At 36.3% G+C, this 20022-nt stretch overlaps 1 protein-coding gene across 6 annotated transcripts in view; it reads left to right on the top strand.

Moving 5' to 3' along the window:
• The window catches only part of Taf1 (TATA-box binding protein associated factor 1), a 56316-nt gene extending 41554 nt beyond the window's left edge, over positions 1 to 14762 (top strand). For 5 of the 6 annotated variants that reach the window (XM_070090943.1, XM_070090940.1, XM_070090945.1 and 2 more), the window contains exons 26-34: positions 943 to 1093; positions 2776 to 2906; positions 3178 to 3340; positions 6503 to 6645; positions 8467 to 8662; positions 8874 to 8984; positions 9954 to 10135; positions 12134 to 12250; positions 13548 to 14762. In XM_070090943.1, the coding sequence (XP_069947044.1) occupies positions 943 to 1093; positions 2776 to 2906; positions 3178 to 3340; positions 6503 to 6645; positions 8467 to 8662; positions 8874 to 8984; positions 9954 to 10135; positions 12134 to 12250; positions 13548 to 13682 (1329 nt within the window). In that variant the 3' untranslated portion in view covers positions 13683 to 14762. The remainder of the gene's footprint in view (positions 1 to 942; positions 1094 to 2775; positions 2907 to 3177; positions 3341 to 6502; positions 6646 to 8466; positions 8663 to 8873; positions 8985 to 9953; positions 10136 to 12133; positions 12251 to 13547) is intronic. The other variant, XM_070090941.1, reaches the window with a different exon arrangement.
• The last annotated feature ends 5260 nt before the right edge of the window (positions 14763 to 20022 follow it).

Genomic DNA, 20022 nt, shown 5'->3' with positions numbered 1-20022 from the left:
TGTCATAGATTACTGTGATAGTTATCAAGATCATTACAAAAATAGCAAAAAGGGACAATTCTGTGACGAAACGTTGTTGTAAGCTCTCTCCTATGCATGGGTTATTTGTGTATGATCATTCCGGCCAGCAGTAAGCACCTAAAATTGCGGAAAATTGCAAGACTGTATGTACTCATCTTGTACAAGACTCAGTGCTCTATAATATGCAGAAGAGTGCAGCTATTTCTGTGGTGCATTGAACATTTCCTGATGACTTGGTGCACCACAAGCTTATTTCATAAGGTCAGGCATTTTTTTTTTTTCCATCTGAGATTTAATACACCCTTAATTGAAAAAAAATATGAATATGGCTTCTCTGAGTCATGTAAAACTGTTACATATAATAACCCTAGTTGAATGTTTAACCTTTAAAACAAATTTAAAGTGTGTCAGTTTCTGATCATGATGTGCACTGCACTCACTTGTCTGTAACATGTCATTGAAGAGAGGTGATGCAACGCTCATTGAGATACCATGTTCTGTAACATTAGCAAGCATCAAGATAATAATTTTTTTGTATCTTTTTTTTTTATTATTTATAGTAAAATCAGTCTTGGAATAAACCATATCCCTATTTTTTTTTTGTTCAATAATTTGTACAGTACAGATTTTGAATGTGCTGTAGGAATTGCTCTAGCCTTGTATCTCAAACTACACATACATATTTTTCTTTTTCATTTTATTCCTTTATCGTGTAGAATTTGTGTGATGTGTGTAAACTTTATTGGTATAGATAGTAATAGTTGCTTAATAGTTATGGCCCTAATTGATTCAGTGCTTTCAGCACTTCAACTTGGAATTTTTGTGCCCCAGTTAGTAGCAAAATGTAAATTATTTATATGTTCCTTCATACTGCATATGTCTACTTATTTTCAGTCTCTAAACTGATTTCTGTATTTTCAGCAAGTACCTGATTACTATAACATTGTAGTTCATCCTATGGACTTATCAACCATTCGTGATAATCTACGTCAGAAGAAGTACCAAAGTCGTGAGGAGTTCCTCTCTGACATCTCGCAGATAGTAGAGAACTCAAGACTGTATAACGGTAACGGTATTTTGGAACACCTCTAGGTTTTTCGTTATTATTGATTGATTTATTACATATATGTGTCTTTGCCTTTTTTCCCAAAAGTGATTAGAGAATGATCAGAAAATACTGTTTTTAATCATCACTGTGCATAATTTAGTGCAATGTATAATAATTGAATTGATATGGTTTTATACTATAGCATCTACCATATAACAGTACATTTCTCTCATTATAAATATAAATTTCAGGCTACTATTGAGCTAGGAAAGTAAGAACTATGACAAATAACTAATTGCCTTAAAAAATATTTGAGAATTTTGAGAGCACTTTTTGAAGTGTTATAAAAGTTATGGTACAGTAAACAGAATGATTTTATCAATGATTCAAGTATATTATGAAACAAGTATCCTGAATATTTTTATATTTTTAACATCATGCTTGGGAGTATAGATATCATTCTTGCAGCATCACCATCCCTCTGAGGGACGGGTGGAGATGTTGGTGTCTTTCTGGCAAGACAGTGATTGAATGAACACCAGTGAAAATGTTTTCTTCTTTCCTGGATCATCCTACCTCAGTGAGAGATGGCCGGAGTGTTAAAAGAAACTTTTTCATGTAGTTATGCTCCATTTTCCAAGAAAATTTCCTTTCCTGGAGTCTGGATATTGCTAGTGTTTGCAAGTGTTAGATACTTTTAACCCTTAAACTGTCCAAATGTAGATCTAAGTTCGCTCGCGTAGCGCTCCAAACGTAGATCTACGTTTTTTTTACATTCTCTCTTATGGAGAAAATCAAGGTCGGAGCGCTACTCGTGCAAACGTAGATCTACGTTTGGACAGTTTAGGGGTTAATAAAGCATTGTAAATAGTCAGGCAGCCTATATTTAACAGGTGCTTCAAGTATGTTTAAGTAGTAAGTACTTTAAGTGGGGCATTAGCAATGATTGTCATTAGAAAGGTGGAGTAGATATGGGTTCTGTAATTGAGGATATAAAAAGGCACTACTACATAATTAATAATGAAAATGTTTGAATAATAAGGGGAATGAATGAATATGAAGTGAATTAAATAAAACTAAAAATGCAGGAATAGGAGTAAGATAGGATGAATAAGAATGAATTAGTTTGAGGGAGAGGAAGGGGACAGGATCATCTGCTTTCTCAGTGATTTGAGTAACTAGATGCAAAATGGGAAGTTGCTGAGAGATGCATAGTTTATAGACGGCTGCAATAAATCTGCTGGAGAAGTCATGGGTGTAGAGGGCTGTACTGTATCTGCTGGAGGAGTCATGGGTGTAGAGGGCTGTACTGTATCTGCTGGAGAAGTCGTGGTTGTAGATGCATGAAGTCTCATAAAATAGGTCTTGAGCAACACTTGGCTCAGCAGTGTTTTATAGCAGTCCAAGCTAGGTGACTGTGTTCTTGTGGGTTGATTCATTGAATCAAACATGCCTGGCAAAGGTCACAATTTCCTTGTGTACATCCAGAAATGTTTCCTGAAATCTGTTCAAGTCAGTGACTCATCTAGGCCACAGTTTTATCATGTCATATTTTTGTGGCAGTTGTGACTTTATTACAGGATTTATCAATGTTTGAATGATGTCCAGGATGTTGAATGTGTATCCTCTCCATCAGAGTTTGGGGTTTTGATAGCCTTCAAAATTAATACTTTCCGTTAGTGATGCAGTGTTTTCCTTAATTGTAGGTGTTAAGAGCACTCTAACAGTAACAGCTCAGAAGATGTTGGAGTTATGCATTGACCGATTTGCTGAGAAGGAAGAGCGACTTATGAGGCTGGAGAAGGCTATTAACCCTCTGCTAGATGATGATGACCAGGTGTGGAATTATGTATTGATACTTTTTTATAGGGATATTGGTACAGTATATAATGTAAATGCTTTGCATTTTGGTGATGCTGTGAGTTTACATACTATGAAAACTATTCTTGGGAAGAAAATCCATTCTTATAGAATTTATGAAAAATTTGAATTGTAAATAAAGGGCAGAATATAAAGGTTAATTATTCTCTCAGTCCCATAAAAGGTTTATCAGCATTTTTTTTTTCTATCCTGTGTTCTATAATTACCATTTTTTTTTTTTCAAACAGGTTGCATTTGACTACATTTTGGACAACATTGTGAACCACAAGCTCTTCTCAATGCAAGAATCTTGGCCATTTATGAAACCTGTCAACAAAAAGAATGTTAAGGATTATTATGAGATAATTCAACATCCAATGGATCTTTCTACTATTGCTAAAAAGGTTAAAAGTAAGTATGACATATTTAGTCTTGCTTAATTTATTCTGTAGCTTTTTGAATACTGTAATGTATTCAAATAACTTTACTGTACTTCAGGAGAGTTCACTAATTAGTAAGATTAGCTTCAATCTTTCATTTTTTACACCATGAAATTAAGTGCTGCTTCTCTTTGAAACCAAATTACTGGGTACTGAACACTTATATTACAGCTTGCCTTATATTGACTTTTTCTTTTTTACCTCTTCACTATTTGCTTATTAAATAATTGGTAGGGTGTGCAAAAGAAGAAAATTGAAAGTGAATACAGGAAAGAGTAAGGTTATGAGGATAACAAAAAGATTAGGTGATGAAAGATTGGATATCAGATTGGAGGGAGAGAGTATGGAGGAGGTGAATGTATTCAGATATTTGGGAGTGGACGTGTCAGCGGATGGGTCTATGAAAGATGAGGTGAATCATAGAATTGATGAGGGGAAAAGGGTGAGTGGTGCACTTAGGAGTCTGTGGAGACAAAGAACTTTGTCCTTGGAGGCAAAGAGGGGAATGTATGAGAGTATAGTTTTACCAACGCTCTTATATGGGTGTGAAGCATGGGTGATGAATGTTGCAGCAAGGAGAAGGCTGGAGGCAGTGGAGATGTCATGTCTGAGAGCAATGTGTGGTGTGAATATAATGCAGAGAATTCGTAGTTTGGAAGTTAGGAGGAGGTGCGGGATTACCAAAACTGTTGTCCAGAGGGCTGAGGAAGGGTTGTTGAGGTGGTTCGGACATGTGGAGAGAATGGAGCGAAACAGAATAACTTCAAGAGTGTATCAGTCTGTAGTGGAAGGAAGGCGGGGTAGGGGTCGGCCTAGGAAAGGTTGGAGGGAGGGGGTAAAGGAGGTTTTGTGTGCGAGGGGCTTGGACTTCCAGCAGGCATGCGTGAGCGTGTTTGATAGGAGTGAATGGAGACAAATGGTTTTTAATACTTGACGTGCTGTTGGAGTGTGAGCAAAGTAACATTTATGAAGGGGTTCAGGGAAACCGGCAGGCCGGACTTGAGTCCTGGAGATGGGAAGTACAGTGCCTGCACTCTGAAGGAGGGGTGTTAATGTTGCAGTTTAAAAACTGTAGTGTAAAGCACCCTTCTGGCAAGACAGTGATGGAGTGAATGATGGTGAAAGTTTTTCTTTTTCGGGCCACCCTGCCTTGGTGGGAATCGGCCAGTGTGATAAAAAAAAAAAAAAATAAGAATTTCACCATATCATGACAGCAACAAACTGTGTAAGGAATATTAAGGACCGAACAGGTGGCCTTGTATTTACAAGTATGCTGCTATATGCATTACCTGCAGAATGTTAAAATAATTTGTAACATTGGAAATAGAGCCAGATGCAATATAATGCAATCCTTTACTGGTGACATTTTGTCCACACAGGGAGCTTTATCAAGTCACATCTGCTGTGACTCAACAGACTCACTGCATTTGTAACTCTTTCTCCTATTGTATTAGTATTTTATACCATTTCTCTCCAGTTTATGACATTGTAACTAAATCAGTCCTTTCATAGACTTGCATATGCAGAGTCGCCAGTTCAGTCCCCAGTATTCCTTACATAATTTGTTTGGGCTCAATAAACTTAGGTTTCACGTTCTTCTTTGTTCAGCAAACGGGTAGTATCCCACCAAAGCAGGGTGGCCCAAAAGGAAAAATGAAAGTTTCTCTTTTTAACTTCAGTAATGTATACAGGAGAAGGGGTTACTAGCCCCTTGCTCCCGGCATTTTAGTCGCTTCTTATGACATGCATAGGCTTACGGAGGAAGAATTCTGTTCCACTTCCCCATGGAGATAAGAGGAAATAAACAAGAACAAGAACTAGTAAGAAAATAGAAGAAAACCCAGAGGGGTGTGTATATATATGATTGTACATGCATGTGTAGTGTGACCTAAGTGTAAGTAGCAAGACATACATGAAATCTTGCATGTTTATGAGACAGAAAAAAGACACCAGCAATCCTACCATCATGAAAAATAATTACAGGCTTCCGTTTTACACTCACTTGGCAGGACAGTAGGTGGTTTTATCTCTGTACTTTTTATATATTTCACAATTTTGTTGAATTTCTTCTCAGAAAAAAGTTTGGTACTTGTGTATATTGATGTGCTTTTCTCTGTTATCATGCAGTTACACATACTAAATCTTTCTTTCAACACACCGGCCGTATCCCACCGAGGCGGGGTGGCCCAAAAGGAAAAACGAAAGTTTCTCCTTTTACATTTAGTAATATATACAGGAGAAGAGGTTACTAGCCCCTTGCTCCCGGCATTTTAGTTGCCTCTTACAACACGCATGGCTTACGGAGGAAGAATTCTGTTCCACTTCCCCATGGAGATAAGAGGAAATAAACAAGAATAAGAACTAGAAAGAAAATAGAAGAAAACCCAGAGGGGTGTGTATATATGTGCTTGTACATGTATGTGTAGTGTGACCTAAGTGTAAGTAGAAGTAGCATCAGTGTTATTTATACAGCTGGTTATATGTGTGTACATAATAACTGTAAAATCTTAGATGATTAAAATGAATTCTTGGTCTACTTATCTGTTATTGCATTATCTTTAATTTTCAAAGCTGGAATTCAAACATCATTAAGTATTATTAGGAGTAATATATTTTTATGATTGTGACACATTTTAGGGGAAAGGGTACTTAGATACTGATAAAGGGCTCTTGATCTCAGTAACTGGAGTTACTTTCCCCTTCCTTTTATCAAAATTGATTACTCACTCACCCCCTCCCATTTTTCAGGTGCTATATGACCCTTACAGTTTAATGCTTCTCCATGAATAAGATTTTGACTTCATGCTCTTAAGTTGTATACTGGAATAACAAGGTGTGCTTTTTATAGTAGATCTAAACCTAAGTGCCAAGCACAATATTATCATTGTAAAAATATTTCCTTTTGCATTATGCTGTCATTGTTTCCATACCTATGTCTGTAATTATTTTTTAGACATTTTGGCTTTAGCTATATTTTATTATGTACTGTAATCTGTTTTTTTTTCTAAATTGGCAGATATGTAGTAGTGAAATATTAGAAACAGAGGCTTCCGTTATGAACTCCACTTCACTATAATCAATTTTATCTGCTAAAATTAGTTAAGTGTGAAGATATAAATATATTTTTTTACAGACCACAAATATCACAGTCGAGCTGAGTTTATGCACGACATGGAGCTGATTCTAACTAATAGTATCAGATACAATGGACAAGACTCGTCTTTCTCTCAGAAGGCAGAAGTGTTAATCCAGGTTTGCAGGGAAAATTTAGCTGAGGTGAGATCAATTTTATTTTTTGATTCATATAAAGGAAATAGATAATGAAAAAGCAGTTGCTGTGTTGGTGTGAATTATGAAGGCCAATAGCCTCAGAGTGGTAAAGAAAACATTTCTAGAAAAAATCTTGAGATTTCTCCTAGAAATTGCGTACATATTTTTCTCGTACTTTGTTTATATTTTTAATTTATTTTTAACAAGCCAGCCATATCCCACCAAAGCAGGGTGACCCAAAAAAGAAAAACAGAAATCTTTCCTGTTACATTTAGTAATATATATTTATTTGTCATTACTAAATTTAAAAAGAAAAACTTCTATTTTTCTTTTTAGGTCACCCTGCCTTGGTGGGATACAGCTGGTTTGTTGAAAAAACAAAACAAAACAAAAAATATTTGTTCAATTGCTGTCTTTACAGAAGCATGCTGAAAACACATTTTAGGTTTCTCTCTGATTGCAGTGTACTCCACTGTATGCAGTATGAAACAGTATAATTTTTAACCCTTTCAGGGTCGAGAGGCCCTCTCTTAAACTTGTTCTCAGGGTCGAAAATCTTTTGGAAAAAAAAAAAAATTTTTTCTTATGAAGTGATAGAGAATCTTTTCCCGATCATAATGACACCAAAAGTATGAAATTTGATGGAAAACTTATGGAATTATGCTCTCGCAAAGTTAATGGTCTCGCCGATGTTTACGCATTGGCGATTTCGCCAACTTTGAGCCCTATTTTCGGCCAGTTCCTGTGCACAAGTCGACAAAAATCATATTTATTTCGCTAGAACTCCATTTTTTCTATCGAATGAGTACAAGAGACCACCCATTTACCAATTTCAAGTATCCAATAAAGTGGTTAGAAATTGGCAATTTTGCCAATTCCACACAAATTTCAGAAGATGCCAATTTCCAAATAGGGCCCAGAATAAACGAGACAGACATTCCTGGCACTAAAATAATAAGTTCTCTGTTCGTTAGTCACGTCCCCAGGTCCCTCTTATATTTCTTTTGCTTTCCACTTTGAATTTTTATTCTTACAAAAAATAGAAGATTTACTGTTATGCAGACTACTGCATTAGTGTAGAAATGGTATAAATAATATCAGCGCACTTGTGAAAATATATTAGACTCACCAGTTGATGTGTATTGGACACTTGGCATGATGTGTTTACTTTTGAGCTTTTGTAAAAATCAACATTTCTGCTACTTTGAGCTCAATTTCAAGGTACTTTTCATTGTGAAACCAATCAAAATCATCTCAATTTCTGTAATATGTCTTCCATTCTATAAAATGAGACCAGGAAAACTAGAATACAACCATAAATACCATACGAAAGTACAGTGCAAAGTCACTGTTTTAATCCAAAAACACGGTCAAAGTTTTTTTTTCTCATGCACTGTGTGCTGCAGGATTTTTTTTATACTGCGCACACTGACCACATAGACCCATTCTTTCATATGTAGGCCTAAGAGCTTTCTCTCGCTAGATCTGAAGGCGCTAGAATTTAGGCATTCTAGTACGTCAATAACCCTGGTGCTTAAGCCGTACTAGTACGTCGAAAACCCTGAAAGGGTTAAAGTCAAAGAAATTAGAAAATAGGCTGGATATGGTTGTTGATTTACATGTCTGGATTTAAAACATTGTGAATAACCATGTCATGATAATGTGAGCCTCATCAAACCTGAATTTTTTTTATGCTTCTTTTCTTGAGAACTAACCCACAATTGACATATTTGTGTCTCAGAAATTTCATATTTTATTATAGAATGGATTAACTTTCTTTAATTCATTCAGATTTTCCATGCAGTCAGGTTTTATATCTGTTTTCAGTATGAGACTCATCTGGATGGCTTGGAAAAGAAGATTGCTTTGGCCCAAGAGCGAGCATTGGAACAGGCTGAGACAGACTCTCTGGGTACGTCGCTTGGTCCAGACGACGATACTAATTACACTTATGCTGAACCTGAACAAGACCATCCTGATCACCATTTAGGCTCTCCATCTGACCATCTTTTGGAATACTCAGGTACAGTAACATTAAGTACTATGTAGCAGTTAAGTGTCTACCTACATAGCGCTATAGATGAGACTTGCTTTTATGAAATTTGATCCACTCCTTTCCCCCAACTCCTATGCTTCTTAATATAAGATGATATATTTTGCCATTAAAATACCAGAGAGTGGCTGTTTATTTTGATCACCATCAGTTATTGTATGTTATATTTTTTTCTTCCTAGGTGATGAGGATGATGAACATGTTAATGTAGTTGATGGTGATGAGGATGACATGATGCCAGCTGGGAAAAGACGGAGAATTCAGCAGTCACAAAGGAATGTTTTGGAGGAAGGTAAATAAGTCATTAATTCTATTTTTAGTGGTTTTATGGGTGAGAAACCTTGAAACCACATTCAGATTTATATCTCTGGTAGGTGCTCTAGTGTACCTCACTTTTACCTAAGTTGACTACTAATTAAAATGAACTTTACTAACTAGAAAAAAGGAGGGGTGTTAATGTTGCAGTTTAAAAACTGTAGTGTAAAGCACCCTTCTGGCAAGACAGTGATGGAGTGAATGATGGTGAAAGTTTTTCTTTTTCGGGCCACCCTGCCTTGGTGGGAATCGGCCAGTGTGATGATAATAATAAATAAATAAATTTTTTGAGTAATACAGTATAAAAGACATGGATGTCTCCTGGCAATCAAACCTAACTTTGAAAGGAGCTGAACTAAACAAGTTCATAATAACTTCTCAGCTCTACCACAACACACATCAAATGATCATAAAATAAAAGTGTTTGGTAAAAGCTCCATAATTCAATCCTACACAGTTAATATATATGTAGCTGGAATTGGAAAGAGCCCACATTTCCTGATGGTATTTTTTTTAAATATGAATGTACCACACTTGCAACAAATAATTATATAAAAACTATACATTTGATAGGTGGCTCACAGCGAAGGACCCAGATTTGATTCTGAGATACATGGAGATACTGGACATGTTTCCTTGTACTTGTTGCCCATATTTACTTAGCAGTTAATAATTGCTTGGGTGTCTGCTGACTGTTGTGACATCCTGGAGGGTGGTAGTGTACCTTTGAAATTAACTGTAGTAGAAAAACAGCTCATAACCTGTAAATTCAATGATGTAAAAACATAAGCAAATAAGATATAAAAATTAATCATAATTAAGATGGACATGGGATAATTGTCACTCTTGCTGCGGGTTTTTTTTTTTTTTAAATTTTGTATAAGTTCTGTAGTCAGTAAGGAAAACATTGTGGAACAGCAATACCTGACTTCTCTACTTTTGACAGATCTTGAATTCAGTGATGATGAAGAAGATTTTGGAAATCAGCATGTGGTGGTGATACGTGGAGAAATGGACGGTGGTATTCTTGAGGATGGTCAGTATGTGTCTCATCAACAAGGTCCTGATGAGACTCAGGGAGCAGCTGAAGCTATGGTGCAGCTGTCTGCACAGTATCCTTATTATCAGGTACATTTATCATCTAGGATATGGTACAGTATATTATTCAACCATGTTGTTATAATACATGATTGGAGATACTGCCTTTATGAGAGAGATCACTATTATCTTCCCAGCAGTGCCAGAAGCCATTAATTTATCTTTGAAAAATGTACTGGGTGTCAAGAGAAAATTGCTAAGTCTCCTTATATCCAGAAGAGAGGGCTACAGCAATCTTCTCATGCTGCAAATCATGCCAAGTCATACAGTCATGCCAAGAATACACACACACACACACACACACACTTAAAAAAATTATATTCTTCATTGTGGGGTCACATATTTGGATCTGGAGTATTTCAGAAATCTCTTTTGCATTTGTTATGCTGGGAAATTAAGGCTTACAATATGCTTTATCACATATACAATGGTGGCCTGCAATGTGCTATCCTATTTTGAAACTTTGTTACTGCCTACTAAATGCTTTTACATCTAATTAGGAGCTGGATTCTTTATTAGTGTTTGGTCAGTATCCCAGAATTTTTTCAGTGAAATTTTTTCAAACTTGGTCAATATATACCTTAAGATCAAAAGGTTGTAATGTATCATTTAAAACTTAGTAGTCATCTAAAAGTAATAATAATAATAATGAATGTTTTGTTCAGTCATTATCAAGTTATCCCCAGAGATAGGTTAAGAGTCTGCAATTATGCCTCTAATGTTTCAACTGAAGGATTAAAGGTCAAAATCAGTGTTGCATCCACAAGAGTATTCTTCCCAGTGTCACAAAGTTTAGCCTAAGGATAGTTTAAGAGGCCCACAGCCAGTTATATTATGTATGAGCTTATAATATCACATATTTAGAAATCTAAGTTGTATTATGAACAGTAATATTTGGCATAGTCAGCTGAGTTCAGATGATCAAAGATCAGAATCACATTATTGGTTCTGTATGTATCCATTACCAGGGCAGATTCCACACATAAATACTGTGGATTACTTCTTCAGTGGCACTGAAGTCTCTATTCCTCTTTACTCTTCTTTTACAGTAGTAGTTCACAGTTGTTTAATGCTAATTCTCACGTTTCTATACATAAACTTTTTGTACAAGTATTTTTTTTTAATTTCGTGAATATCTGATTTTCTGGCAGTACAGAGGTTCCTTAACAAAGAAAGTTGTAATTATGTTTGGGGTCAATATTTTAAAATTGAAGGTCAAGGTTACTTCATAAAAATGTGCAGAATTCATTGCCACTTTTATATGGATGAGAAGCATGGGCTTTAAACATTGCAACAAAGAGGAAACTAGAGGTAGTAGAGATGCCATGTTTGACAGCAGTGTGTTGTAAATATTGTGCAGAGAATTCCAAAGAAATTAGAAGATAGTTTGGGGTTACCAAGAATTTGAATTCAGAAGGCTGGTTTTTGCATTAAGAGAGATGTAAGCAGAATAGGATGACCAAGAGAATGCATAAATTTGGAGTGGAAGGAAGGTAGTGTACGTGTCCTCCGAGGAAGGGTTAGAGGGAGAGGGATAATGGTTTTGAGTGCTAGGGGCTGGAATGTAGGACTGTGAGCAGGGTAGCATTTATGATGGGATTCAGGGAATCCAGTTAGCCAGACTTGAGTCCTGGACATGGCAAGTACAGCTCCTGTGCTCTGAAGAAGGGGCAGGGATGTTGCATTTCTGAGGGTCATTTGACTTGCCATGTCTACACACTTTTGACAAGATGGCTATTGAATGAATGATGGTGCCAATTTCCTTTTTTTTAGGGGGGGGGATCACCTTGCTTTCATTAGAAATGGCCAGTTTACTTAAAAAAAAAATAAAAATCGTTTGTAATGTTGAGTACTGTTAGCTGACAGGTCTGGTGAAGATTGTACTTGTAACTACCTTGCTGCATCAGAGAACTGACACTTTAATTTATTCTGCTCACTTAAACTTGTCTTATTCCCACTGTATAAATTAGTTATGGTAATATTATTCAGCTCTTTAATATATGTTTTTTTCTAATTTCTGAATATCAGGGTGAAGGTAGCGAAGGAGATTATAACCACGAGGGGTTGACAGGTGAAGGCAGCATGGAGGTGGATGCTAGCTACGATCCTTCAGTAGAGTTCCTTGGTGGTATGATGCCATCACAGGTGAGTGTAACTTGTATTGTAAGTCGGACATTATCTGCCATAAAATGGACAGCAATGTTCTGACCTAAGATATGAAAAATAGAGGGAACATATATGACATACTTGTGAAATGTGTTGATGATAATTCAGCACTGACTTGGAGGGAAAATTTATATACTGTAGTTTTAAGTGGTAATTCAACAGAGGAGGAGGAGGAGGAGGAGGATGATGAGGATGATGAGGATGATGATTATTATTATTATTCAGGGAAATCAGTTAGTTTGACTGGAGTCCTGGAGGAGAGAAGTACAGTGTTTGCACTCTGAAAGAGGGGTGGAGAATATTGCAGTTTGGAGTGGCATCTGAACTGGAGTATCAGTGCACCTCTGACAAGACATTGATGGAGTGAGTGATGGTGAAAGTGTTTTTTCTTTTTCTGGGTCATTGTATCTGGTGAGAGATGGCTGGTGCATTAATAATAATAATAATAATAGTAATGATAATAATGATGTAAAATGTTCACACTGTAAAAAATAAAAAACGGAACATCATGCTACGAGTGCTATAGGCTCATCACTCAGCTTCCAGCCACTAAAAGTCATTTGCTACTTTTGGGTTCTTTGTGATAACATCAGTTTCTTAAAAAATGAACTTTGTGATCACATCTTAGCTTGACTGCAGTATTAGCAGCTAACAAGAAAGCCAGTTATTATTCATAGTAGCCCATGAATTTTTATAATTTATCTTGTAAAAACACAGTCTTCTTTTTTCTTTCAACGTACCAGCCGTATCCCACCGAGGTTGGGTGGCCAAAAGGAAAAACAAAAGTTTCTCCTTTCAACTTTAGTAATATATACAGGAGAAGGGGTTACTAGCCCCTTGCTCCCGGCATTTTAGTCGCCTCTTACAACACACATGGCTTACGGAGGAAGAATTCTGTTCCACTTCCCCATGGAGATAAGAGGAAATAACAAGAACAAGAATTAGAAAGAAAATAGAAGAAAACCCAGAGGTGTATGTATATATATTCTTGTACATGTATGTGTAGTGTGACCTAAATGTAAGTAGAAGTAGCAAGATGTGCCTGAAATCTTGCATGTTTATGAGACAGAAAAAAGACACCAGCAATCCTACCATCATGTAAAACAATTACAGGCTTCCGTTTTACACTCACTTGGCAGGACGGTAGTACCTCCCTGGGCGGTTGCTGTCTACCAACCTACTACCTAAAAAAAACACAGTCACTGCCATTAAATTTTGTTCTTATAATTTTTATATCAACTTATACCACTATTCTGTTTTTTTTTTACTCTTCCAGTCTCATGATGATGGTACTATTACTAATGACTTAGCTGTTTCTGATTCTGATGAGGAGGCAGCCCCACAAGCAAGACACCATGATGATAACCAACAACAGGAGGAAGAACATGACAGAAATGCATTATGGTTCTAAATACAGGCTCTTTTTTTTTTTTTTTTTTGTCATTTATGATGTTAGTAACAGGCACCCTTATTGCTAACATTATTATCTATGTACAGTATTTTGTACAGTATTGCTTTATATTTGATATTTTTTGTAGAAGACATTTAGAAAAATATTTTTATAACATTAAATTTATTTGATAAATAAAATTTACATGTAGGTTAACTGTGAATTAAGCAGTTTGTAGCAGCCAGAAAATAGTAATTTTAAAACATTTTTATTTCTTAGACTATTGTACATTAAATTTTTGACTCTTAGTACATTAGACCAGTACCTTACAGTAGGGAAGTTATTAAGGGGACAAGAGCTAGAGGCAAACATAGAAACATTACTGAAAGCTATTTAAAATAGACCTAGTTGTATTTATTTTTTAAAGATAACTTGAATGCTTATGTCTCACTATAAGTTATTGAATAGACAATTACAAGCATTTTGTGTACATAAGGAATATTTAAAGTTAAACAAGCATTGCTAAAGATTGTAAATAGAATGGAAGTTTTAGCATATAATATGTAAAAGTTTGCTTATGAAAATTGTTAAATTTTGAAAACAAACTTGAAGTAATACAGAAAACGTCTTTAAACACAGCTTGAGGCCTTCACAAGCCATAAGACTACTTTTCCCTGTAATATTTCTGGGTTTGGTGGGCATCAAATGAATACAGGTGAATTGGAGTGTATTTATGTATTTTCTTATCAATTTTCACAACTAATAGAGGCATGAGAGAAGATTTCTTTGTGTATCTGTTATAATTAGCACAAGCAGTGTCATTCTGAAAGATCAGAAGATCCTGCTATTGCATGTACACACAGACACCACAACATCCTGCTATTACATGTACACACAAATGCCACAGGACTCTAGTAGCACAATGTTGAACGCTCATTTTAAATACGTATTTTCAGGTTTAACTTCAAAGAAGAAGTATTTTTGATTGGTTCAAAAGTTTGCATGACAAAGCAAAATATTCAGTGAACATACTTGATTTTCTGAAAAAGCCTTTGTAATATGCATTATATTCATATTTACAAAATTAAAAATTACAGTAGATTTATGTCTTATTGTCACTCCTCAAGTTGTTTTAATCCTTTGTTTAATTGTTTAACCCTTTCAGTGTTGCATCCCCCAAAATTAAAAGTGCTGACAGTGTCGCAATATAAAAATAAAATGCTGAAAGCGTAAAGAATCTTTTTTGAATATAATGATACCAAAAATATGATATTTGAAGAAAACTTATGGAATTACACAAATGCAAAGATGGCAGTCTGGGCATAATTTTGCTTTGGTGATTTTGCCCAGTTTGAGTCTTGTTTTTAGCCAGTTCCCTTGCTTAATTCAACCAAATTTTTATCTATTTCACTAGTTCAATTGACCGAGTACAAGAAATCACTCATTCAATTATAAAAACCACCCTATAAATGCACAAAAGTTGGTAATTTGACAATTTTACATATAATTAATCAAATTCCAATTTAAAAACTTACTCCAAAATAAACACTATGGATTCCAGCCACTAAAGCAAGCTATCCTCTGTTCATTAATCACATTCCCAGGTCTCTCCGATATTATACTTGTTCTCCATTTTGAATCTGTCTCTTGACCCATCACAAGGCCTGGTCTCAGACCGGGCCTCAGGGGCATTGACCCCCCAATCCCTCTCCACGTATAAACAAAAAATAAAAGTTATACCTTATTTCTCCCCTCAAGGGAAGTTCCTTGACATTTCTGAGGGGCTCTTGATCTAGGGAATTGGGTCTGTGCTGTGGTTCCCCGAACTAAACCAGAATACATTCCATCCCCCCCCCCACATGTGCTGTATAATTCTACAGGTTTAGTGCTCCTCCACAATTATAATGGTAATAATACAAGTCTCCCTCAACATTCGCGTTTCAGCTTTCGCGGATTTCACACATTCGCGAATTCCCAACCTCCAAATTCCCAGCCGCCAAATCATATTTAAGTTTACGGCCACGAGTCCTTACTACCCTCCCTCCGACCCCTGCAACTGGCAGCCAGCCCTCCCACCACTGTGTGGTGAGTGTTTTGTTTGTTTATTTGCTATTAAACTACAGTATAAATAATGTAAACCCATCCATGACTGCATATTAGAATGGCTATTCAGACAGGTATTGGAAGGTGACTATCATGCGTTTACTCTTGAACACAGCAAAGAATCAAACATTTCTGCTACTGCTAATAATAATAATAATAATAATAATAATAATATAATGATAATAATAATAATAATAATAATAAATACGATAGAATTGAAGAAGGAAATTGTACAAAAATACAAGGGTTGAAGCAGTGGTGGAGGAAGTGGTTGACGAATCGTCAGTGTGGCTTTGTTTATGCTGGAGTGAGTATTAGTCTCCGTGCTCTTCCAAACATTTCACAATAATTCATTGTATTTGGTGCTTGTAGATGAGTGTGACTGGAGTGGTTGAGGCAGTTATAGAAGCAGTGGGTGAGGCAGCGATTGAGGCAGTGGTAGAGGCAGTTATAGAGGCAGTGGTTGAGGCAGTGGTAGAGGCAGTGGTAGAGGCAGTGGGTGAGGCAGTGGGTGAGGCAGTGGGTGAGGCAGTGGTAGAGGCAGTGATAGAGGCAGTGATATTTACTAACATATATGTTATAAATAATAATAGTACATTATGAATAACATTTATTATTATTATTATAAATGTTATTAATATTAACATGTACTATTATTATTTATAACATATATGTTAGTAAATACCACTGCCTCACCCACTGCCTCAACCGCTGCCTCACCCACTGCCTCTACAACTGCCTCTACCACTGCCTCTATAACTGCCTCAACCACTCCAGTCACACTCAACCTACAAGCACCAAATACAATGAATTATTGTGAAATGTTTGGAAGAGCACGGAGACTAATACTCACTCCAGCATAAACAAAGCCACACTGACAATGCGTCAACCACTTCCTCCACCGCTGCTTCAACCCTTGTATTTTTGTACAATTTCCTTCTTCAATTCTATCGTATTTATTATTATTATTATTATTATTATTATCATTATATTATTATTATTATTATTATTATTATTATTATTATTATTATTATTATTATTATTATTATTATTATTAGCAGTAGCAGTAGCACAAATGTTTGATTCTTTGCTGTGTTCAAGAGTAAACACATGATGTCACCTTCCAATACCTGTCCGAATAGCCATTCCAATATGCAGTCATAAATGGGTTGACATTATTTATACTGTAGTTTAATAGCAAATAATGAACAAACAAAACACTCACCATACATTGGTGGGAGGGCTGGCTGCCAGTTGTGGGGGGTCAGGGAGGGTAGTAGGGACTCGCAGTGGTGGAGGCAGTGGTATTTAAAAACATACATGTTATTAAGGTATAACGTATGTATTAGTACAATTTATGACGTTTTCATGTATTTTATGATTGTTCATGGTTCGACAAGTTAAGGAAGCAGTATTGTATTATATTTCCCTACAATATATTGGGGCACCAAACATTCGCGATTTTTCAACATTCGCGAGGCTCTTGATCCCCTAACCCTCGTGAATGTTGAGGGGGACCTGTATACCTTATTTCTTAGATTAATAAAATACTATATAGCCAAAAAATGGTTGGTCATGGTTTAGGGCATCCCAGTAATTGAAGATGACCAAGCAAAACCTTCAAAACAGACCAGGGAGGTAGAGGGCCTTACCCTTCCTCAAGAAAATCGTCGAAAATTGAATATTTCCACTACACTGAGCCCTATTTCAAGCTACTTCTGGTCCTGAAACTGACCAAGATTATCTTTATTTCAATATTTCATTCTATCAAATGATACCAACAAACAACCAATAAAACAAAAAAAAACATTCTAGAAAACAATGCACATGGTAGGCTTATATTTTATATTCACAACACTGACTAATTTTCGCATGTCTAGGCCAAAATTTCCATTCACAGCATATCTGGGCACTGTGCTTAAAACTTACCTCTATATGAGCAATTTTGGCATCAATAATGTAGGTTTACATGAAAGACAGTGAAAGAGTTAAATATGGAAAAGACTATGAATTCCTTGTTTAATTTGTGGAAATGTGTAAAACAAGGGACTGGTAACCCCTGAAGAGATAAAGAAGAGTATTTTAGGTTTGAAGGTCCATGGGTGTAATACAGATGTTATGATTGTTAATGTTGTGTACAAAATGATATTGGCTGTCCCGGCATTAAGCAAAACAATGCTAAAAAGATTGGGTGTATTGCAGTGAGGAAGAGTATATGGGGTTTAATAGTTGTGTCAGAGAACCAACGCTGAATGATTAGCAGCAGCGATATTTCATTGTCAACTATGAAAAGGAAGGAGGGGGAGGATTGTTTTAAATTTCAAGAATTTTGTGGGTTAGAGTAAAAGTGAAATATAAGAAGTGTTTATGCACCTGGGCAAGAGAAGTGTAGAGGAAAAAGAGATTTTCAAAGGTGTTAAGTGAACGTTTAGGCAGTTTTGAACCAAGTAAAAGAATAATTGTTGAGGGTGACCTAAATGCTAAAATTGTAGACTGTTATAATGGGCACAGTAAGTAAGCTGGAAGTGCAAAGGGTAAATAACAATGGGGCCTCCAATTTAAATATATATAGAAAAAGGTTTGACATGAGACAGTCTTGTTTGAAGAAAAAGATAGTATACACGAGTTTTCAAGAAATGATGTAGTGCACAATGACATCAGTTTGCTAGACTGAATAGATGAATAAAAGATTGAAGGGTAGACTTTTGGATGTGTGTTTTCAGAGGATAACTCAGTAAATATAAAGGTTCCAAGACCCTTTAAAACCCTCTTTGACATATACGTATAAGGAGAATACAAAAAGACTTCTTGTTGTCTTCAAGAGGAAGCTCAGTAAGTGCCTTAAGTCAGTTCCTTGTCAGCCAGATTGTGATGCCTAAGTTGGACTGCTTATTGATAGGCAAAAAAAGCTAGATTGATCAAGCTGTCAACTAGGAGTCCTGGTCTAAGACCAGGTTGCAGAGTCTGTGTCCCCCTGGAATTGACCATAGGTAGGTCCATCTTCCTCTCTTCATCTGACACTGGTTCCTTTCAAACGAGGTTCCTTAATGCTAGTGAAGGGATCTTGCTCTGCGAAACTGAACAGGATCTGTCCTCCTCTTGCCTGGGTTGAACTTAATTGCCATCCACTCTTAGAGGCATTGTATGATCCCTATGGGTTTATTTTAATAAATAAATATGCCAATGAGAGGCTCTTGATCCAAGGAATTGAGCCTGACCTTTCATTCCTTGGACCAAACATGATTGCTTCCTATTTCCCCCGGGCACTTTATGACTTCCCTAATGGTTTAGTGCTTCTCCTTAATTAAAAAAAAAAGTAAATGTATTGTTGAAACTTTTGTCAAGTTACTGCTAAAATTTTGTTTTCTATTAAAGAGAACTTATAAAAGAAAACGAAAGCATTTATATGAGTGTTCCCTCTTGATGACGGTGAGGGGCTCTTGATACAAGGAAGCGAGTCTATCCTCCCCTCCTGGATCAAATCTAACTGCATCCCATTCCTCATGTGTTGTATAATTTATACAGGTTTGGCGCTTCTCCCTGATTATATTAATATACGTGTCTTGTTATTGGCGAAAGGCTATCATCCCCTTCCGTGGCTCAAACCTCCATACATTGTTCCTCAGGCGATGAAGGATCCCTATGTATTTAGCACTTCCCCACATATATGATGCATTGTCCTGTAGCTCGATTGGTAGCGCACTCACCTCACATACTGAGGTCCTTGGTTCGATCCCCAGTACAGGTTCAAACATTAGGACTTGTTTCCTTAAGACACCTGTTGTCTATGTTCACCCATCAGTAAAATATGTACCTGAGTGTTAGTCGACTGATGTGGGTCGCATCCTGGGGACAAAATTGACCTAACTTGACCGCACTGCTCTGCATAACAAGGGGCATTCTATATAGTAGTATGTCATTGATGTCAGCTATGGTCTACCTTGTACATGTACTTCTAGAAATAAAGATTATTATTATTATTATTATTATTATTATTATTAGTAGTAGTAGTAGTAGTAGTAGCAGTAGCAGTAGTAGTAGTAGTAGTAGTAGCAGTAGTACTAGTAGTAGTAGTAGTAGTAGTGGTAGTAGTATTTACTGCTTGTCGAACTTGATACCTTTCAGGGGTTCTTGATCCAAGGAATTAGTGCTATCCTCCTCTTCCTTATATGCGACCCGATTTACCTCCCATTCTCCCAGGCGCTATATTACCCCTAAGGGTTCAGCGCTTCTCCATGAATAATATAAATATGATAAT

This window comes from Cherax quadricarinatus, chromosome 33 (assembly GCF_038502225.1).
Source record: "Cherax quadricarinatus isolate ZL_2023a chromosome 33, ASM3850222v1, whole genome shotgun sequence".
NCBI classification, from domain to species: domain Eukaryota; kingdom Metazoa; phylum Arthropoda; class Malacostraca; order Decapoda; family Parastacidae; genus Cherax; species Cherax quadricarinatus.
The sequence above is the reverse complement of the archived record's forward strand: the minus strand, read 5'-3'. Positions and strand labels throughout refer to the sequence as shown.